Raw genomic sequence first — 23,073 nt, forward strand, 5'->3', positions numbered from 1 at the left:
AGACCAGGCTGGCCTCGAACTCAGAAATCCGCCTGCCTCTGCCTCCGGAGTGCTGGGATTAAAGGCGTGCGCCACCACGCCCGGCCCCTCCTGAAGTTCTTAGTATCTCCTCTCTCCCACCAAGCAGCAAGAGCATTGAGAACCTAGCACTCAATGTGTACATTTGTAGAGAACACTTCTTACTAAAACCACAACAGAGTCTCTCACTCTGAAATGACAGGAAAAAAGGTCAATATGAGAGGATGTCCTATAGGAAACCATGACATGTGCATGTGTATCCAACAGGAAGTTAAATGACCCTCTTGTCTCCACTTCCCACAGCGCTGGGGTTAGTGCGCAGAACCACACCCACCTTAGGATATGGGCCGTAGGCAATGGAACCAAGCTCCTTATGTTTACACAGCAAGCACTTGAAGCCCTAAGCCATCTCCTCAGTCAAGTTTATTCTAAAGCGAGGCATCATGGGAGATTATCTTCTTTCCTTCTGTGCTTTCTCAAATGTCCCTGATGCTACAGCATTTTATTTACGAGATAAATATTGAGCAACTGGAAATGACACAAAGAGCTGACATCAATCTAACTCACAGTAAACAACATAATAAAAGCTTTCTTTTGGACTTGGATTTCTTTGGAGTTGATTCCATAGCAAAATTAGGAATGTCTCTATCAGCCATTAGAGTAGAATACCGTAGTTTCACAAACTTGTAGCGTTTAGTTGTTCTTACTAATCGACAGTGAGCCCCTTCCACTTTCTTTTTTAGCAACTTGCTGCCTTTCTCCCCTAAAAATTAAAGGAATTAAGCATGTTTTCACATATTGTTTATGAAAATTCGGTGTTTTACCTAAAATTGTCATATTCTTCTGCTTGCCGGTTCCATGGGCATCTCTGTATGCTTGTGATGGTCTGGAGGTAGTCATCCTCAGAGTACCTAGGAGTTGAATATTAACATGATTAGCCAGGAAAGTCTCACTTCTAGAAGATCCTCACTTTAGCTCTGAAATCAAGCAGAAATCAATAAATATCAGACTTGCTCTTGAATACCTAGGAACATGCAGCTTAAAAATTATTATTACTATTGTTATTATGCTGGGTTATGAATATGTGTTTTTCATCATTATAAACGGTGAACATGTTTTCTCTGCGTGTCTCCTTTTCTGTCTCTATTCTCCGTCTGTCTGTCTCTTTCTCTTGTGCACACAAAAGCAAATTTATATTAACTTTAACTCAACAGATAAAGACTTTCTAAATGGTTAGCATGAACATACGGGTGTTTTCAGATTCTAAATTAATAGCTTAAAATTGGAATATGTAGTGAGGACCCTCTATAATACATACATACATACATACATACACATACACACACACACACACACACACACACACACACACACACAGCCACATTCATCTGGTTTTAATTTTCTGCAATACATAAGAAACCTAGATTGGGCTATAATGAGAAAGCTGCATACAGGCATAAAAAGCTATAGAGAGTGACACAGTCTGATAGGATAGGCATGGAACAAAAATCCCCGTTCCCTTAGCTCCTTCTCAATCTGAAATTCCACCATTAAGTATTAATTCCTAAAGCAGAGAATGCTGTTTCATCTTCATTTGAAATGCAAATATCCCTCTGGATTGGGAAAAAAACCCACCTTGAGTTTCCTTTAGGCTTTCAGCCATCAGTTGGCAGCCATTAAAGATCAAAGCTGTGAAACATACACACACAGAGGGTGGGGATGTGTTGGCCAGTGTGTGAAGAAGGAAAAGGTAAGTGCACACCCTTGCCTGGGAGAATGGGCACATTACCCATGGGAATGCAAGGAAGATTCTGTAAGGTGATCTGTAACAAAGCATTTCTGACAGGTGGGTGTGGTCAACCACAGAACTCCTTTGTAGCTGAGATTTCTTTCCTCTTGGTTTTCTCTCCCTCCAACAGTGCTAGCACTGGAATCAACTTGTTTCCCACTGACTCTGCAGATGAACGCAGATAAATTTCCCAAGAACACAGTAAATACTAAAAGCAAAGCAAAGAATTTCCACCAGAAGGATTCAAAATAGATGTGAGCACAGAGTTCCCAAGCACAGCAGACTCAGACAGATTTCTCTATGAGTCTTGTACTCATCTTAGTCACTAGAACTCCATGCTGTGACCCCAAAACTGTCTAGATCAGATATTTCCTGGCTGAAGTACAGTGCCTGCCTCTACAGGATTGAAGACAATGAAAGACCTTTTGCAAATGACTTAAACTAAATTTGAAAACAACAACAACAACAACAACAACATACCCATCCAACAACTTGCCTAAAGCATTCTCAAGTCTGGATCCTTAAGAAAGAGGCACTGATATGATCTTGCCTGTCTAGAGAAGTGTAACTAATTACCAAGACATGGCTTTCAATTTTGTCAGAGTGTTATTAAGACAATCAGATCAATGTACAAACAAGAGCCCACAAGCCAAGGTAAGCAAACAGCTTTTGTTCACTAAACTTCACCAAATAGAAAGTGTAAGGGAAGAGAAGGCCAAGCACTTATCTAATTAAGCCAATGAGAATTGCAGTTGCATTTGAAGTCAATATAAAGCATAACTGGAAGATGAAAGAAATAGGAAGTTATTGTCTTATTGTCAGAGTAGATGTACCAGAGTTTAAATTTTATTGGCATGCTATTTATAAGATAAGAAAAAATGAAAGTTTTTTTATGATGCATGGCTCAGATTAGCCAACTTGAATATTAAGCAATAAAAACTATTGAAAATTAAAAAAAAGAGAAGAGCTTACTGAAATATGAACAAGCAGAGCCTTGTATGACAAAGCTGTGATTTCAGTATGCAGGGGGCTGAGGCACAAGGACAAAAGGTAAAACTGATCCAAACTTCACAGTAAGACACTTTATTGTTTTAACTTATTATCAAGTAAATATGAATTTTTAAAAGAAGAGGAAAATTAGCAGCAGACAACCTCAAGTGGTTTGATATGTGTAGAATTACAGTCCTCCTGTAGAGTGTAGAAGGTGGGAGGAACTTAAGAAATTTGTGGTCTCTTCTTGATTCAAAAACTTGTTAATAAAATAATTTAAAAACAACAACAACAACAAAAAAAGAATTACAGTCCTCATAAGAGAGAGGAAAACATCTTTGAAGTCTGATGGGATCTATCACCAAAGCTAATGAAAACTGTAAGTCGAAGACCTGAGAAGGCCAACAAACACAAAGCACAAGAAACATGAAAAAAATGACAACACCTGAATGAATTCTTAGTGGCAGCAAATAGCAAAACCTTAAGTGGAATGAAATAAAACACATTATGCACAAAGAAGCAATAGCCTGCAATGTGCTTCTTGTTAGAGTTGAAAGGCAGGGGGCTAATGACATAAACTGCAGAATGGGGCTGGGGGAAAGGTCATTCTAGAATTCTATACTAGGAAAAATCCTTTAAAAAATGAAGGTAAAAAATAATGACATTGTCAGCAGCAATGTCAGAGGGAGTGTCCAGGCAAAACAGCAATGAAAGCAAATGGTGTCTGGGTTGACAGAGTGAGTGTAATGAAGAGCTCCAGAAACAGAATATAGAAATACACAGCAACACACAGGAACCAGGTCCTTTCTTTCCTATATTTCTTTAAAAGGCCCCTGGGCTTAGAAGATAGCTCAGTCAGTACAGAGTTTGCTTGGCAAGCATGCAGACCTGAGTTTGATTCCCAGAACCCTGGTAAAAATGACAAGATGGCACATATGTTTGTAATTCTGGCAGGAATGTGAAGACAGGAGAGGCCTTGGGGCTTGCTGACCAGACAATCCAGTCTTTCAGGTGAGACCAAATTCATGAGAGAACCCATCTCAAAGGAGGCGGACAATCTTCCTCATGATGATATCCAACACTGACCTCTGTCCTCTGGCATATGCACACCCCCTATCCCCACCCCCATAATTCACCAACACACGTTTTTTAAATAAAAAAAAAGCAAAGAAAAGATTGACAGTTTAAAGTAAAGATAGAAATAGAAATGGTTACAGCATTTGTAAAATAAATATAATCGCAATTATGAAACAAATTGTGTAACAATTTGAACCGTTGTGTGGTAGAAGCTGGAACCTAGGATTTATAAAGCATTTGAAGGCAGACTGCAGTAAGAAAAGAGATGTTTGCTCTATCTAAAGTAACTAGTGAGAAACAAGGAAAGCCACACATATGTAATCATAAAAATACTCAAAGTAAGAGGAGGAAGGGGGAAAAAAAGCAAAGAACAGGCAAATCTAAAGCAAATAGTAAGAGGTGGAGTAAACACAACTATATGAACTATAACATTAAATATAATGACATAGATATGCCCATCAGAAGGCAGAGAATGATGGACCAAAGTCTTTAGAAGCCAACATCATCTAAACAAGGAAGTGTGTAAAAGAAACAGTAGAATGATGATCACAGTAGAGATAATGAAAACAAAGTTTGACTGACTATAGTCACAGTAGAATTCAAACCAAAAAAACATCACCATATAAAATCAATATTAATGATCAAGGACTATTGTGAAAATAGAGTAAAATCAGAAATAAAACATGAACCTGTTGCTACCCTGGCCAAGGAAGAGTGACAGAAGATACAACTGGGGGCGGTGGAGAATGAGAGCCTGGAGAGTGACTGCCCTAATGATGTAATAATGGATCAGCAACAATTTGGCTTTCTTAAATGCAATGGATGTATTTGAGAAAAGGTAAAACCACCAAAACCCACTCAAGGAAAAGTAGTTCATGAATATGTCACTGCTATTTTAAAACTGTACACAAACAGCTTTGTTGATTTTAGCAAACATTTTAGGACTGCTAATACAAACTTCCAGAAACCTGAAGGGCTGGTTAGCTCCTAACTTACTCTATAAGAACAGTGTTTCCCTGATCTCAAAGTCCAAGTAAAAATATTGTTTTATACATACAAAATTGTTCAAGAATTAAATCCAGTGCTACACAAAAGAGAAGATTCCATGAACAGGTGGGGCTATGTATTGGGAATGCAAGGTTGGGGGTGAGATTAGCGACCAGTGCAACTCACTAGATTAATGTAATAGTTAAGAAGAACCAGTCATCATTTTAACACATGAGAATAAAATCAGCACTCAGCCCTGCCTAACATTCAACCCCCACAATATTTTCAACAGTTTAAAAAAAATCAGAATTTTCACAGTTCGATGATAAGAGCTCACAAAAAGAGTCTATGGCTGAGATGATACTTCATGGCCAAAGTTCCAAGGTGAAGAACATGGAAGGATGACACTCTCTCCAGCTGTCGTCCACTGCATTGGAGGAGCAACCAGTACAATAAGACAAGAGAGAGAAGCAAGGGCGCCCTGCCTGGAAAGAAGGAAGTAGAATTGTCTCCACCCAGAGATGACACGATCATCTACTGGATCTACAGAAAAACTGTTAAAATGAATAACAGCAAATCTGAAAGTTACAAACCCAGCACACTTAATCAGTTACATTAGAAGCGATAACTGGAAGTAAAATTAATAACATTTACTTTCTGGTACAACAGCCTGAAATAATCAGAACTAGGACTAGCAATATTCCTGTGGATGAACATTAAAAACCATGGAATATGCATAGAAAAGTACAAGACATTGTAAAGAGAAATTGAAGAAGCAAATGGAGCCATATCTCATGTCCTTTAGTCAGAAAACTCAAGACTGTCAAATTTCAACTTTACTTAGAAATTTGGTGAAATTAAGTAAAAAATATATCAGTGTTATGTTATTTCTTAAAATAAATTAGAACTAGTTATAGCATGCGAGAGAGAAGAGGCCGAAGACCCCCGAGTCTAAGGCCTTTCTGGATTATGTGGCATGTTTGAGGATAGTCAGGGGTGTATAGTAAGATCCTGTTGACAAAATTTAAAAAGGCGGGTCTAAAGTTTCTATAGAAACTGAGAGATTAAACCTAGCCTGCAGAATCAGAAAACTAATAGCAAAGCTGAGTGGTCCTGCCCACATTTAGGATGTAGTGGATTGCTCCATAATCAGGTGGTGTCTTATTTCAGTCTGGACAGAAAAATCAATTATCCAAAGAATAGAAAATCTAGAAATAAGGATGTTGAACAAGGCAGTGCATAGTGCAAATGGAAAAAGAATCTTTTCAACAATGACTGCTTCAACAACTGGATGGTTATACCAACAACAACCATCAACTCTCATCTTGCCCAAAATACAAATATTAACTCTAAATGGTTTGTTAATCTAAATATAAGAGCTGTGTGAGAAAAAAAAAACTTTGTGGTACCTCTGTATGTGTATGTGTGTGTGCATGTCTGTGTGTGTATGTGGTTCGTGTGTGTATGTAATATGAGTGTGTGTGCATATACTCTGTGTGTATGTATGTGTGCATGTGCTGTGTATGTGGTATACATGTACATGCTTGTGGGTAGGTGTGCTTGTCTATGAGTATATGTACAGAAGCCATAATTCTACTTCAGGTGTTTTCAAAGTCACTTTCCACCTTATTTATTTATTCATTCATTCATTTTTGGGACAGAGTCTCACTGAACTTGGGGCTTATTCTTTCTGCTAGACTGGCTGAGCAGCAAGGCCCTGCATCATCCTGTTCTCATCCCTAGCACAGGAATAACAGGCTTGGGTTGCCTTTCTTGCCTTTTTAGTGTGTGTTTTGGGATCTGGATTCACAGAGTAAATGTTTTATCCACTGAGTTATCTCCCCAGACCCAGGTTAGTGGGTTTTACACATAGTATGTACACTAAAGAAGAAATCTATAAATTAAATATCAAATAAAATACTATTTTTAGAAAACATTACAAAGAAAAATTTAAAAGGCATAAATTGAGGGAACCATGTACACAGCACACACAGGAACCAGGATGTACAGTGAACCCTCAGAACTCATGATGAGACAAATAAGCGTATCAAATTGTGCCAAAGGTTTGAATTGACACTTTAGCAAAGTTAATAGACAGCGATGAAACAACATATGAAGAGAATGTTAGCTTTTAGGAAATCCAAATTAAAATCACAATGATAGACCACAGCAATCAACAAAATGGCTATGATTGAAAATATGGACATAAAAAGTTGGGTGAGCACAGAGCAACTAGAACGCTCATGCTTCTTGTGGGATGTAAAATAGATGACTATGTTAGTAAACGGTTTTGCAGTTCCTTCAAAAGTTAAACACATACATAGCATGAAAACCCTGTCATCATTTTCCTAGAGTATTTTAATATTCAAGAGACACAAACACACATTCACAACAAAGACCAAAACACAATCGACAAAATCAACTTTATTTGTTTCAGACCAAAAAAAAATTGAAAATAACCCAATGTAATCTGAAAGAGCAACAGAGAATTGTTTTATCTACATCTTAATGGAGAATGTTGCTTTTGTTCAGCAGTACAAAGGAATGAACTGTCATTGTGGTAGACTATAGACAGACATCAGATCTCAGAATGATTATAACAAAGGAAAGAAAACAGATACAAAAAGAGTCTTGGCACAGATTACACTGGAAACATGCAAGCTTGACCAAGACAACAAAGTAATTCAGCAGTCACCTGGGGATGGGGTTGGTATGAAGAGGTGGAGAAGCCACAGAAGAGAGGGATGGATTAAAAAATGGCCCAGAAAACTGCAGGTTATTCACAGGTTCAGAACCTCCATTACCGTCATGATGTACGTGTATACAAAGATTTTTCAAAATGTACACTTAGGTTGGGGCATTCATAACCTTACTCACTCCTTTAAAACTCTTTATGGGGTTCATAACTGATCTACAATTATAGTTTGAGGTACTTGTAGAGATGGCTCGTTAGGTGAAGACACTTGTTCTACAAGCCTGGTGGCCTGAGTTTGTTCCATAGAATACATGTAAGGTGGGAGGAGAGAAATGGTTCCATGAAGTTGTTCTCTGATTACACATGCATGCCATAACTTGTGTATCTGTACATATCCACAAATACCATATGCACAGTAATAAAGTAAAAATGTTAAGAACTGTTTTATTCCTGTGACAATAGAGAACAATATACAGTGCTCTATCAGACCTTGTTTTGGATCAAATATCTACAATTAAGAGGTTTTTTTTTTTTTTTTTCATGAACTTGGAATATATTTTAAATGATAAGATTTTTAATGTTCCATGGACAACTAGTGATGGCTCTCATGAGTTGTTGGATGACCTTGACCAATGTTTCTCAATGGCCCCCTCACATCGTTTTTTTAACATTTGTATTTAAACACTTGCTTCCTAAGGCAATGAGAACATCAGTATTGTTTTGTTTTGTTTTGTTTTGTTTTGTTTTTAGAGACAGGGTTTCTCTGTGTAGCCCTGGCTGTCCTGGAACTCACTCTGTAGACCATGCCAAGGAAGCCAGGCGTGGCTATACCTACTTCACCAAGCAAACTGATTCAGGTTTGTCAAATCTGCCTGCCTCTGTTCTGGGATTAAAGGCATGCAACACCACGCCCAGCCATCAGTATGTCTTAGGGATACAAGGCAATCAAGTACGCTGAAGAAGCTCAAAGCAACATTTCCTGGTCTCACACTTTATGATTTCTACTTAATAATGTCCCTAGTACTGACTTTCACTGACTTGTCTGATCCATAAGTCTCTCGTGCATTAACTGAATGTAGCTTCCTTTTGGAACTCCAAACGACCATTATAGTATGTGCTCAACTCTTCACACAGCAAATGGAGGAGTCATTTCTGCTGCTATGCAGTAGGGATCTAACCTCTAGCAACTGGAGAATACAGGAAATTCTTTTTCCATGTGACAAAATACCTGGCCAGAACAACTTACAGGAGATAGCATTTATGTGTGCTCATGGTTTCAGAGAGAACTAGTCCATTATGCCACAAAGAACATCAAAGCATTCATGACAGCAAAAACATTTGGTAGAACAGCTTGTGCATCTCTCAGTGAACTCGGAAACAAAGAAGACATAGCAAGAAAGCCAAAATGTCCCAAAGGCTCCAAAACTTCCATCCAGGGACCAAATGTTTAAACATGTAAGCCTGTTGGGGACATTCCCCATTCAGCTCATGATGTCTACATCAGCTGGTCTGGCATTTGGAACTGCTGGTAAGTAATCTTTCTTGGGGCTCATTGTTGATGTAGGGTGACTATGGACAGTCTCTTTTCCCTGCCTCTGTAGTCTCTCACTAACTGGAGGTAGATCATATGATTTAAGTTTTAGAATGAAAAGGCTGTTAAACAACTGATGGCTGGAAATGGACTAGTGTGGGAGCATTTACATTACAGGAATTGGCAAATGTGAAAAAAGGGGGCGTGTCTCTGCTCTGTGTGGCCAAGTTTGCCCTATTTCTTACACTTCCTCCCAATTGTGTAATGTTAGGCTAACTAACAATCATTCACTTTCTTTGTAGTTTGAGCCTTTCAGAGCCATGCCAAGGAAGCCAGGCGTGGCTATACCTACTTCACCAAGCAAATTGATTCAGGGTTGTCCAAAGACTCCATTAAGCAAAACTACCCTAAAAAAGACCCAAATGGTGATCATAACCCTGGGATATTAAAGGTGATTTTGTGTCTACTAAGATGAGGTGTAAATTCTCTTGAGTTAATTACATTTTACTCGGGTTTATTAAAAAAAGCAATCTGTGAAGCATTTTAAAAACCTTCCTGCCTCCATATCAAGTTGCCAGTTATTGCTAAAATAAAGGTATGGCAGAAACCTGTGTATCTGAAGGAAGTGTGTCATTGGGGTGGGCTTTGAGATTTCAAATGCGCAGGCCACACTCAGTGTCACTCCGTCCTTCTGCTGCCCGAGGATCCAGATGTAGAACTCACAGCTCCTCTCCAGCGCCATGTCTGCATGCATGCCATCATGCTTCCTGCCATGACGACAATGGGCTAAACCTCCAAACTGTAAGCTATCCTAATTAAATGTTTTCCTTTATAACAGTTGCTGTGGTCACAGCATCTCTTCATAACAATAAAGCCCCAACTAAGACAGTATTCAAAACATTTTGCTCTTTGTGATGCAAACCTTTTGTTAAATTGGAGCTGGCTCAAATTTAACTCAATATTGAAAGATGCCAATCATAGTGTATCTCATTTTGCAGAAAAAGTAGCTTCATGGAACCGTCTATGACTTTATAGTGGGTTTTCAGTTTAGAAAGTAGAAATGCTGCACTAAAGTCCTGAAAAGCAGCTCTGTGGTTTCCATTTTTACAGAAAACAAAGCTCAGATGTCTGCGGAGGTAAACAGCTTGTCCGGTATTTCACTGTAAGTGGGTGAGCTAAGAATTAAGCTCATGACTCTGGGTTTACATCCCATCTCTCTTTCTAATATATCATGCCATATCTCATCTACTTTATAATGAAACTGAAAATTAATCTCACCAGAAACATTTTCTGGTCCCAAGACGCACAGTAAATCACACTAAATAATGTAGCAAGTTGTTTCAATAGAATAAATACTATCTACTTAAGTCATCATTAATAACTCTCAAAATGAAACACATTCTAAATAAGAGTAAGTGATATTAAATAAATATCATATTAAATGTCTTAGTATTTTTTCAAGAAATGTCTCTTTGAAGATGAATATCCACATGCTGTGACTAGTTTTATGTCAATTAAGATAAAATTGGGCCTTTAAAATGCTTTAATTTATGGGTAATTAATTGAAGCATTAAATATTTATTGGGCACTTACTAGGTGCCTTGAAGTTATCCTGGGGATATTCATTTATTAGTGCTGTTCAGTCATCTATGTGTCTCATTTAATTTCTTATAGTGTCTTTTCATGTGTCAGGCTAACCTACCTTGCTCACTGTAGGGATAGCTCAGTACTATCATGAGGTTAACCTATGCTGCCCATTGAAATGGGTAGGGACAGCTCAGTACTATCATGTCAGTTTCTGCATGATGCTATTTGGCTCAAAATAATTCACAGTCATTACCAGAGCCCAGTCTGCATGAAATAACACCTGTAGGTCTAGAAACATGACTAGTATGTAAATTGTTTGGTACCCAAGCACGAAGACCTGTGTTTGATCTGCAGAGCCCATATAAAAGCTAGGGATGGCAGCACACCTGCAATCCCAGTGCCAGGGAGGTAGAAATAGGAGGATCCCTGTCTAATCAGTGAGCTCTAGGATCCATGAGAGACTCTGTCTCAAAATAATAAGATAGAGGCTGATGGAGGAGGACATAGAATGTTGACTTCTAGCCTCTGTATGAACACTTCCTGACACATGCACATAAACATGTACACATACATATAAATACATGCAGAAATAACTTCCAAATTAATACACTGTTGTAAGATTTTTAGTCCACTCATTAATCATTTGTACTGAAAGTTTTTAAAAGCATTATTTATGAGTGCATGGAAGGTAAATGAGAAACATGCATACTGTATGAGTGGAACCATGCAAGTGCACTGTGATTTCATATACCTTTATCCATAAAGAAAGACTTCAATTTACATGGCTTTTCCACTCTGTACGATGCCAATATCCAATTAGAATGCTGTGCATATTGCCAACCGACATGGAAGGGAAGTGTCCAAACTTGTATTATCCCCTTACCTCTTAACGTTTCTCTGACAAGTTAAGCAAATAATACAGGCAAGCTTCATGGCTTGACTCTAAAAGTACTTGTTTCCAGCCCTGGTGAAGTATCCAAGGCACTCTATCACCGCATTTGAAAATGTCTGATAATCATTTTTTATCAGTGAAAGAATGTTTTCTCTGTCCTAGGAAATTAAAGTTTAGGGGTTTCTTTATTTACTATGTAGATACATGGGAGGTAATGCTAAAATCTGGGACTGGCAAACTAAAGGGAATGTTCCTTCTTGTGGGGAGGGTGTAATAATGCTACCCTAATTGGCGATGCACAGTAGGGCTAGGACAGAGGTAGACCAAGAAAGCTGTTAACATTTCATACCCATATGTCCCCAGAAAGAGTTACAGACAGTGGCTCTTTCTGAAGATGGCTTGTCTTGGTTTGTGATAAACACCATGATCAAAGCATTTTGGGGAGTAAAGGTTTTTTTTCAGCTCACACTTTTGTAGTTCATCATTTCACAAACTCAGGGCAGGAACTGGGGCAAGAACCTGGTGGCAGGAATTGAAGCAAAAGTCATGGAGAAACATTGGTGGCTGGCTTACTCCCAGGATCTTGCTGAGCCTGTTTTCTTAAAGCACCTAGGACAACCTGCCCAGGGGTCACTGTCCACAATGGACTGGGTTTTCACACACTAATCACATCAATCATTCATTACGAAAATGGCCTTCAGTTGCCTATAGATCAATTTGATGGAGATGTTTTTTCCAGATGACCTGAGATTATGTCAAATCCTCCTACTTTCTCTGCTTCTTGCTATTTATTCCTTGGCTGACCCTAACTAAAATACCATCTAATGTAGTCAGTGCAATGAAGCCAGCCTCCAGGAGCAATATAAAAGGTAGAATAATAGAGACTACCTCTGGATGGATGGACAGCAAAGATTCCAGAAGAGGAATCCAAGCTCACAGGGGTATTTCTCAGTATTACTTAGGAACAGCTGAATTTTGCTTCAGTGAAAATTTTTTTTGATACAATGTAAAAATAACTCAGAACCTCACAGAGTAGAGTGAAGTGTAATCTTCAGTCTCTGGGATGAGTTCCTTCTGCAGAGATATCTGCAATATGCAAATACCTCACCAGGATATGAAGAAAAAAGAAGCAAAGAATGAGCAGCCTATTTAAGATTTTCATATTTACTCTTAAAAATAGGACTACTATCAGATTTTGGAAGATGAAAAAAAATGATGCCCTACTTTTCAAGCTTGTAGAAAGGAATTTACAGATATTTAAGTGGGTATCCAGAGCTGAAACCAGCAGGCTAGCAATTGTATGATGTCAAATGGTAGAAACATCTTATATATTGTCTAAGAGAATCAATAAGATATAGCATTTCCTATCTTTTGAGCACCATAGTGGAGGAAGTGTGAGCTACAACAGTCAAGAAGCCAGAGTGGCTGGAGTATCAGATAAGATTTTTCAGCCCTGTGTGAGTGACTAGCAACCCTTTGCCTTTCACATTCATCTGAGTCACAGCAGCAGAGGTGACCCTTCCCATCTGTATCTATTACATCATCTGTTCACCACATATATGTATATATACACACACGGTTCTTATCATTTTATTTTCAAATATTTATAGGATAAATATTTGCTGAGCACTTGCTGTGGATTAGTCACTGTTCCGAGCATCCTTAATACAGGAAACTAAGCATAAAAAGATCCATGCTCTCGTGATGTTTGTATTGTAATAGGAGATGACTGAAGTAGCTCCTGTAAAGATGGGGATTAGTATCATGGAAAGGTTTTGTATGCACTAAGTAATCTGAAGAAAAATGAGAAAGATGATAGGCAAAGAAAGGAGAACAGGGTGGGAATTCTTGCAGAGCCGCCAGGAAAGCCCTTGAGGAGGTAAGGGTTGAGGGGAGATTTGAAGCAATGTGAAAGGCAAAGTGTTGTGAAAAGGGAATGTGAAAGGCAAAGGGTTCATATCTGGAGTGTGGATTCTGGGCAAAAGAGAAGAAGGAAAAGTGAACAGGTACAGCCAAGGACCAAGACAGTCAAAGTGACATTTACCAAAAATGTCAATAGAAGAGGTCAGAAAGAAGAACTGGTATCATGGGCCTCACTTAAAGACTAGCAATCTTCCATGACACAGCACAGATTTGTTGGAAGTTCAGACACTCAGGTTTTACAACTAGAAGCTGTGTTAAAACCAAACCCTGGTATAATGTGCATATGTGATTCAGTCATGCAAGTGTATCAGTTAAGATTTTTATTATATTCACATATATATTCAACAGTGTTATAAGTGTACAGTGCTTATATCATCCTCCAAGAGAAATCTTTGCTCCTTTGCCTGCCATTTCTTATTTTTCATAAATTTGGGTTATTGTCTTCATTTTCATTCACACCAAATATGGTTTGTTTCTTTATCAATTTCTTCTTGGGTACATTGGGTATTAAAAAAAAAGCATTGTTTAATTTTCACATATTGTGAATTTAAAAAAATCATTTTTTTCTGCTGTTGATTTTGAATCTCACCCCACTGGGATTAGCTAGTGCACTCGGTATTGTTTCTGTTTTAAATCTGCCGATCTTTTATAGAGATCTTTTATCGGCACTTTTTCCCATGATGTTGAGGAGGTTCATTTGGTTATAGTTGGGGATTCACAGGCATCTGTTCAACTTCATTGGTTTATAGTGTTCTTTGAGCATGCAGTTCTCCTTGACTTATCCATCTACCAGTGAAAGGAAAGCATCAGAGTGTTTCTATTGGCAGGAGAGAAAGGCGCAGTTCTGAGACAGGGACACTGTAGTCAGTGTCCTAGAATTCACTATCCAACCCAGGCTGGCTTCAAACTCACAGAAACTCTCCTGCCTCAGCCTTGAAAGTGCCGAGTCACTTTATTACGTACATGAGCCACAATGTCCAGCTCCAATTACTATGGTTGAATTGCCTTTCTTTTCTGTCTGTGTCATTAATGCTAAGTATCAACATAGAAGCTCATTCCTCTAGGCAAACGTTTGTGCCATATACTTTATTGCTCTGCGATTAGATGACTATTTGTAATTATTATATAATCATGAGAGAGAGATTGTTCTCTTGGTTGTTATGATATCCTTGTCTTCATTCATTAACTTATTTTGTTTGAAAAGACTGTGTTGCATTTAATGTGGTTCTGGACACAGTAGTCAGATAGCTGGGGTAGGAGGATTACTACTTTGTGCCTATTTGGAGCTACATTAGGAGATCTGCTCTCCAAAAAAGGTGAAGTTTGTCTGATACCACTGATGTTAGGATGACACCATCTGTTGCTTCCAGTCTGTTTCACATATGTCTCTTGTAGACAACAGAACGTTGTGTGGTGTCTTTTAATCCCAGTTAGAAGATCTCTGCTCCATTTAAATGGAGTGGAATTACATGGTTATATTTGAGGCTGCTATTTTACATGTTTGCTGTGTGTTTTATGACTTTTTAGGTTGCTGTCTGTGCATTATTCCTTTACAGCTTTCTTGCCTTGGGGGAAATTGTTTAATCTAATAATGAATCCTAATGACCTTAATCATTTTACCATCTCAACACTAAAATCAGCTTCATATTTATATTATGTGTTTCTCAATGGGTAGAAACATTCTTCCTATATAGATCTACTTCCAACTTTGTGACTTATTATTAATGTTAAAATCTAACCACATATTGTATTAATTATGATTATGCACAATCATTTTCTTAGCACACTATGGCTTTGTTCTGCTATTATTGGTGCACAATATGTATGTAATATATATGTGCATGTAAAAGTGTATATATACTCATATATATATATATACTCATATATATATATACTCATATATATATATATATATGAGTATATATATATATATATATGAGTTTTATAAAGAAAAGGTTCTTGTAGCCTATATAAAAGATTGACTTTTATTTTGAGTGAAATTAAAGGTATTAGCAGCAAATATATCTAATCTTGCTTAAAAGGAATAAGGTTTCTCTGCTGTATTTGTTAAGAATCCCTAAGGGTGCAAGAAGTGAAAGACAGAATAATTAAAGGGGAGATGAAGTGGGTGTGGTGATAAGAATCCCCTGTTTTCTGGATGTGCTGTAGTGGTGGCCACGAAAGCTGGATGGTAAGACAGGTGTGCTTTTATAAGAAGAGAAGATCCACAAATAATGCCAAGGTTATAAACCTGAGACTTTGCCAGGACAGAGGAGTTAGAAATAAGACTGACGGCAGGGATGACTGCAGCGTGCTGGAGGTCCAGGTCAGTGGAGAACATGCTGGGTTTGTTCTGCTTTTGGTTTTGTTTTGTTCTGTTTTGGTTTTGGTGATTTTGATAATAGTTTTTGATTGTTTGTTTGTTTGATTTGGTTTGAATTTGAGATAGGCTCTTACTATACATCCCTGACTTGCCTAAAGTTTTTATATAGACAAAGCTGGATTCCAACTCATAGATTTGCCTGTCTTTGTTTCCTGCATGCTGGTTTAAAAGATATAATTCACCACACCCATCCCAGGACACACTGAGTGTCCAAAGTGAAGACAAATGAGAAGAGAAATCTGCAAACATGAGAAGGAAGACCAATGTACTGCAAATATGTTTAACAAGTTAACTATCTTAATACACTCTGCACTGAGAAGAATGCGGCTGAGTGATAGATCACCAGTCTAAGACTCTGGGTTCAACACTTAGCACTGCTCCTTACTCAAGAGCTCTTAACCACATCTACTTGGAGAAAGCCCCCAAGTGACTGGAAGGCACACTGACAGGATAGAGACTGAAAACATCTCTCCACATGCTTGCAATAGAACCAGAAACATGCTCTTTGCTATGTGTCTCTGACATTAAAATGTAATAAATGACAAAAACATAGTTCAAAATATTAATTCTGAACCATGATGATAATTGACAAACAACCATGTTCTAACCAAGAGAAGAATTTGATTACCCAAGTTGCAATGATGGCAGCTCTATGCAATAATACTATAACAACATAGCTAATTCCATCTCAATGTAGTTAATTAATACTATATCATTGTAATGACATTATAGAAAGATAAGTAAAGTAAGAATGTACGAGCAAGTAGATGAGAAAAGAATTTTGAGATCCATGGCTTCTGAGTATCTTTGCATTATAAAATCAAATGCCTTTCTCAGTTAAAATCTGTGCTCACTAAGAGTGGTACCATAGAGATGTTAAGAACAAAACCTACACAAACAAATCCTGGCTTAACCACAGTAACTAGCTGATGGTATGTTAGGCAAAGGAACACTTGGAGCTCACTGGTCACATTTGTAGGTTTGCAATAATAAAATCTACTCTGGAGAATTACCTCAAGCATTTAAAATAGCTGGTGGGTAATGGAGCCACTAAATAGGAAGTTGTGGTTATCACTGCTGTTGACCATAGTCATAATAACTATTATCATTATGATGAAAACATGAAACAAATCATTATGAATTGAGAAATTAATTGGTTGTCTACGAATATGTGGTCAATTAATACAAAGCTTAGTCATTTAAAATAATAAAGTCAAGTGGTGGTGGCACATGCCTCTAGTCTCAGCACTTGGGAAGTAGAGGTAGGCAGGTCTCTGTGAATTCAAGGACAGCCTGATCTATAGAGCTAGAGCTAGTTGTAGTCCTAGGATAGCTAAGGCTACACAAAGAAACCCTGTCTTGAAAAAAATGATAGATAGATAAATAGATAGATAGATGATAGATAGATGATAGATAGATAGATAGATAGATAGATAGATAGATAATAAGCATCTATGGTTGCTCAGGTCAGAAATTTGTGAGCAGTTTAGCAGAGTGGCCATGAATTATTTTTCATTGGGTTGGAGCCTCGAGGTGTTGTTTTGAGCTGAAGAATCCACTGCTAAGCATCTGTCTCACATTGCTGATAAGATGATGCTATCCCTTGATAGTGGGCTGCAGGTCCTTGCAAGAGAACCATCATCCCAAGTCTTCATGGCATGGCAGCTAACTTCTATCATGTTAAACAGTCAACAGGGCAGCAAGGCAGACATCACAACCTGGAAAGTCATCCATCCTGGTGGTTCTATAGGTCAGCAGGTACTGAGAGCAGGGTAGGTGGTGCTAAGATGACCTTTGTGACCTCTATCTTAGAGGTCTGACTATCACAAGTGGTACATAAGTGATACAGTGAAATATTTTGAAAACTAACATTTGTTTCTTTTGTAGCTATTTTAGTTCTAATTTTTTCTCGATGACTTTACATGTAATTATTTCTATTGTCATAGTCTTCCCACTAAAGGCTTTTATCAAGTGACTGATGTGAGCACACAATCAACCTTAACTAGAAAGTCAAGTTTTCCATTTTCTTTTAAAACAAATATTTAAAACTATACAGTTTGCATTGTGGAAATGACAGCAAGCAACTATGACGGAGTATTGATTAAGGAACTTGACAGTGTGGTAGTTATCTTTCAAAATCAGAAACACACACACACACACACACACACACAGAGGCCATGGAGGGGAAAAATCTTATTTTTACCCTTCCTGATTAGGTCAGCTGATTTGGAATAAGTCACAATTCCATTTTCCCTTTCTTTTTAATCTTAGGAAATCAGATTTTATCAAATGATAAGCATATGTACTACAACCAAGCACTGCATATGGGTTAGAAGAACTTAAGGAACAATTGCTTCAAGCTCTTGAGTTGTGATTGTTCGTGTTATTGTCCCCGTGAAGATGCAGCACCCTGTGAATAGGGTTGGTGAAACCTGTTTTGTTGCAAGTGCATAAAAATGTCACAAATGCCAAGACCAATCTACATGCCTCCCAACATAAAATTGAATGTCAGGAGAAGCATCTCCTGCGTTGACTTCTGGGAGATATGTGAAGTATGGATACTGTTTTAATAGTACCTGCACATGTGTGTAGGGGTGCCTGCATAAGTAAAAGGAGGGCATTAGATCCTTTGGAGCTGGAGGGACAGGCCATTGTAAGGAGCAGCAAGTACTCTTAGCCAGTGAGCCGTCTCTCCAGGCTCCTAAGGTATGAATTTTATATTCTGGCCACTGATAAGCTTCTTGGTCCTTCTTGCTGTTTTCTGATCCAGTTCTTTTCACCAATGACCAGAAGAGTTGCTAGAATTCCGGGTCCTTAAACTCGGACCAGAAAGGAACAGCTTAAAAGGTCAGAGAAGATCAGGGAACCAAAAGTGTGCATGTCACCTTCAAAAGCAACTTTAAAGTTGAAGGGACACAGGCCCAAAAGATCTTGCAAATGACTAAAAATTGTTCCTTCTACAAGGCGACTTGAGATTTAGAAACCCTTGCTTTGTTAACAGGCTGTCAAGTGAAGTGCTCACACTCTGGCTGATCTGTTGTAATTTACACCATCTCTTTTCACACAGTAATTCAGGTCATGCTGTTCTCTCCAGGGTAATGAAGAATGACAATGTTTTAGGGCCTGTCTTCAATCCACTTCCCATGTCACCTGCAATGCAGCTCCTGGTAAGGAGCTCCTTTATGCTGCCCCATGAAGAAGACATCTTTTGGGGAATTCTGTTGTAGTTGAAAATGGAGTGGCATGCAATAGTAACAGATATACTGACTAAGTAGCCTATGGAACAGCCACAGACCAACAATGCCAGATAGAAGATCTGAATCATAATTCTGAGCATTGTACCTTACCCAGGAAAACATAATACAAAGTGGGCCGTTCACACTTTAATGATTTTGCAGAAAGTTACAAGGCAGGAGATATACTTACTTCTGAAGAAGAAGATCTCTGGTCCTCTTAGTAGAGATAATTTATAAAAGGCTCAAAGATTCGAAAGATGTTCAAGATCGCTGTTACACTTATTCTTTGATTTAAATTTTTACTTTATTTTATAACTTTATGAATGTAGGTATTTTCCCTGCATGTTCTGTGTTCCTTTACATACCCTTGGAAGACAGATGAGGGTATTGAATCGAATCCTCTGGGACTGAATTACAAATAGTTGTGTGTCACCATGTGTTTGTTTGGATTTGAATCAGGGATTGCTGGAAGAGCAGACAGTGCTCTTAACCACTTTTCCATCTCTCCAGCTTAGTTGTGTGTGTGTTTACTTGTTTGTTTGTTTGGTAGGTTTAGGTTTGTTTGTTTGTTTTTTGTTTTGGCTTTGTTTTTGTTTATTTGTTAGTTAGCTTGTTTGGTTTTGAGACAAGGTCTCTATCCAGGTCTCAAACTTCCTGTGGAGATGAGAAGAATCTAGAACTTTTCATTCTCTCAATTCTGCCTTCCAAGTGCTGGGATTACAAACACCACTCCCAATTTTATGTACTACTGGTATCAAATCAAGAGTTTCCTGGACATACTAAGAAAGCACTTTATCAATGAGCTCCCTCAACTGTTATGTAGAAGAACTGCATTTTTCATTTGAGAGATGATTTGAGGAGCCTGTGTTGGCGAGTTTTGTCAGCTTGACACAAGCTCATCATCTAAGAGAAGGGAACCTTAGTTTAAAGAATTCCTCCACGCTAAAACCATCCAGTGGAAAAAAGACCGCTTTTTCAACAAATGTGCTCGCACAACTGGTGGTTATCATGTAAAAGAATATGAATTGATCCATTCTTATCTCCTTGCACAAATCTCAAGTCTAAGTGGATCAAGGAACTCCAAATAAAATGAGAGACACTGAAATGTATAGAGGAGAAAGTGGAGGCGGGACATCGAAGATATGGGCACAGGGGAAAAATTCCCGAACAGAACAGCAATGGCTTGTGCTGTAAGATCAAGAATCGACAAATGGGACCTCATAAAATTGCAAGGCTTCTATAAGGCAAAGACACAGTCAATAAGACAAAAAGGCCACCAACAGATTGGGAAAGGATCTTTGCCAATCCTAAATAAGGTAGGGGACTAATATCCAATATATACAAAGAACTCAAGAAGCTGGACTCAAGAAAAATCGAATAACCCCATTAAAAATGGGGTACAGAGCTAAACAAAGAATTCTCAACAGAGGCATACCGAATAGCTGAGAAGTACCTAGAAAAATGTTCAACATCCTTAATCATCAGGGAAATGCAAATCAAAACAACCTTGAGATTCTACCTCACACCAGTCAGAATGGCTTAGATAAAAAATTCAGGTGACAGCAGATGCTGGCGAGGATGTGGAGAAAGAGGAACACTCCTCCTTTGTTGGTGGGATTGCAAGCTGGTTGAACCACCTGGAAATCAGTCTGGCAATTCCTCAGAAAATTGGACATAGTACTACGGAGGATCCAGCAATACCTCTCCTGGGCATATACCCAGAAGATGTCCCAACTTGTAATAAGGACACATGCTCTACTATGTTCATAGTAGCCTTATTTATAATAGCCAGAAGCTGGAAAGAACCCAGATGTCCCTCAACAGAGGAATGGATACAGAAAATGTGGTAGGTTTACACAATGGAGTACTACTCAGCAATTAAAAAGAATGAATTCATGAAATTCTTAGGCAAATGGATGCATCTGGAGGATATTATCCTGAGTGAGGTAACCCAATCACAAAAGAACACACATGATATGTACTCACTGATAAGTGGATATTAGCCCCAAAACTTAGAATACCCAAGACACAATTTGCAAAGCACATGAAACTCAAGAAGGAAGACTGAAGTGTGGATACTTTGCTCCTTCTTTGAAGAGGGTACAAAATACCCATGGAAGGAGTTACAGAGACAAAGTTCGGAGCTGAGACGGAAGGAAGGACCATCTAGAGACTGCCCCACCCAGAGATCCATCCCATAATCAGCCACCAAATGCAGACACTATTGCATATGCCAGCAAGATTTTGCTGACAGGACCCTGATATAGCTGTCTTTTGTGAGACTATGCCAAGGCCTGGCAAATACAGAAGTGGATGCCCACAGTCATCTATTGGATGGAACACTGGGCCCTTAATGAAGGAGCTAGAGAAAGTACCCAAGGAGCTGAAGTGGTCTGCAACCCTATAGGAGGAACAACAATATGAACCGCTCCAGAGCTCATGTCTCTAGCTGCATATGTAGCAGATGATGGCCTAGTCGGCCATCAATGGGAGGAGAAGATTATATGCCCCAGTATAGGGGAATGCCAGGGCCAGAAAGCAGGAGTGGGTGGGTTGGGGAGCAGGGTCCCGGGAGGGTATAGGGGGCTTTGGGGATAGCATTTGAAATGTAAATGAAGAAAATATCTAATAAAAATATATTTAAAAAGAAAAAAGAAAAGAAAATGGCTCCATACTATCGGGCTGCAGGCAAGCATTTTCTTAGCTAGTGATTGACAGGAGAGGGCCCAGCCCATTGTAGATGGTGCCATCTCTCGATTTGTGGTTCTGGGTTCTATAAGAAAGCAGACTGAGCAAGCCATGGAGAGCAAGTCAGTAAGAAGCACCCCTCCATGGCTTCTGCATCAGCTTCTGCCTCCAGGTTCCTTTCCTATTTGAGTTCTTGTCCTGATTTCCTTCAAAGATGAACAGTGACATGGAAGTATAAACCAAATAAACCCTTTTGTCCCCAACTTGTTTGTGTTCATGGTGTGCCATTGCAGCAATAGAAACCTAACTAAGACAAGGCCTATAATTAATAGGATGATCAAAATGGTAAAGCTATTAAATAAATATGGAGTAAAGATGCCTAGCTGACCTTAACTGCCAGTATTCTCTTTCCATAGTCTCAAGTTTTGACTGAAAACAGCTCCCCACACAGACATCATATCCCAAACACTGAGGCCACAGCAGCAGCAGTCACAGTCTACTGCCTCAAAGCAGTCAGCAGAGTTTGAGTATGGCTGGAGTCTCTGTATAGTGTGTAGAATATAGGCTTTCACTTTGTCTTTCCAGGGCATTAACTGTTAGAGATGACTATCAGAATCACTGAGTCAATATTCAGAATGGAATATACCTGAGGGAATTATCTCATGAGGAAGGAGGATGTATGCAGGACGAGTCTTGATTCAAGGCCTTGAGTTCTGAGAGATTTCACTAGGGCAGTTCATCATTCTGTCCGAACAGTGGAGACTAAATATCACAACTCTAATTTGGGAATGAAGTCCTGAAGCCAAAAAGAGGAGATTGTTCAAAAATTGCTAGCATTTGGGTGTTAAAATGTCCCTCAAAAGCCATATGTCAAGGGCTTGCTCCCATTTGCCACTGTTGAGAGATGGTGGACATTTTGAGGTAAGGCTTGGTAAGAAGGTTTCAGTTACTGGGGGTGAACCTTTGAAGAGGAATGTGGGATTCTCTTGGGTTTGCATTCTAGCCATGTGGGTGCTGCCTTCCCACCAGAGACCTAAGAGCTTCCTATCTGTCTGATCATATACAAAAGCATCTAAGATTCTAGCCCCAGAAAGTACCTTTTTTCTTCATAAGCTGATTCGTCTTTGGTATTGGTTATAGCAAATAAAACCTGACTAACCACAAGAGGCAGAGAAACCAAAGGAATGGACAAGTAAGACTCCACATCACCAGCACCTTTGAAGCAGCTGCTCTGAGGTAAGTGACTTCATTTGTCTGAAGCACTGAAGATCACACTG

At 38.8% G+C, this 23,073-nt stretch overlaps 1 protein-coding gene across 1 annotated transcript in view; it reads right to left on the reverse strand.

Moving 5' to 3' along the window:
• St8sia6 (ST8 alpha-N-acetyl-neuraminide alpha-2,8-sialyltransferase 6) overlaps positions 1-23,073 on the reverse strand; it is a 138,274-nt gene that overhangs the window by 38,425 nt on the left and 76,776 nt on the right. Inside the window, exon 4 of the mRNA XM_021156593.1 lies at positions 843-929. Coding sequence (XP_021012252.1) covers positions 843-929 — 87 coding nt within the window. The remainder of the gene's footprint in view (positions 1-842; positions 930-23,073) is intronic.

The sequence above is a fragment of the Mus caroli genome, chromosome 2 (assembly GCF_900094665.2).
Source record: "Mus caroli chromosome 2, CAROLI_EIJ_v1.1, whole genome shotgun sequence".
NCBI classification, from domain to species: domain Eukaryota; kingdom Metazoa; phylum Chordata; class Mammalia; order Rodentia; family Muridae; genus Mus; species Mus caroli.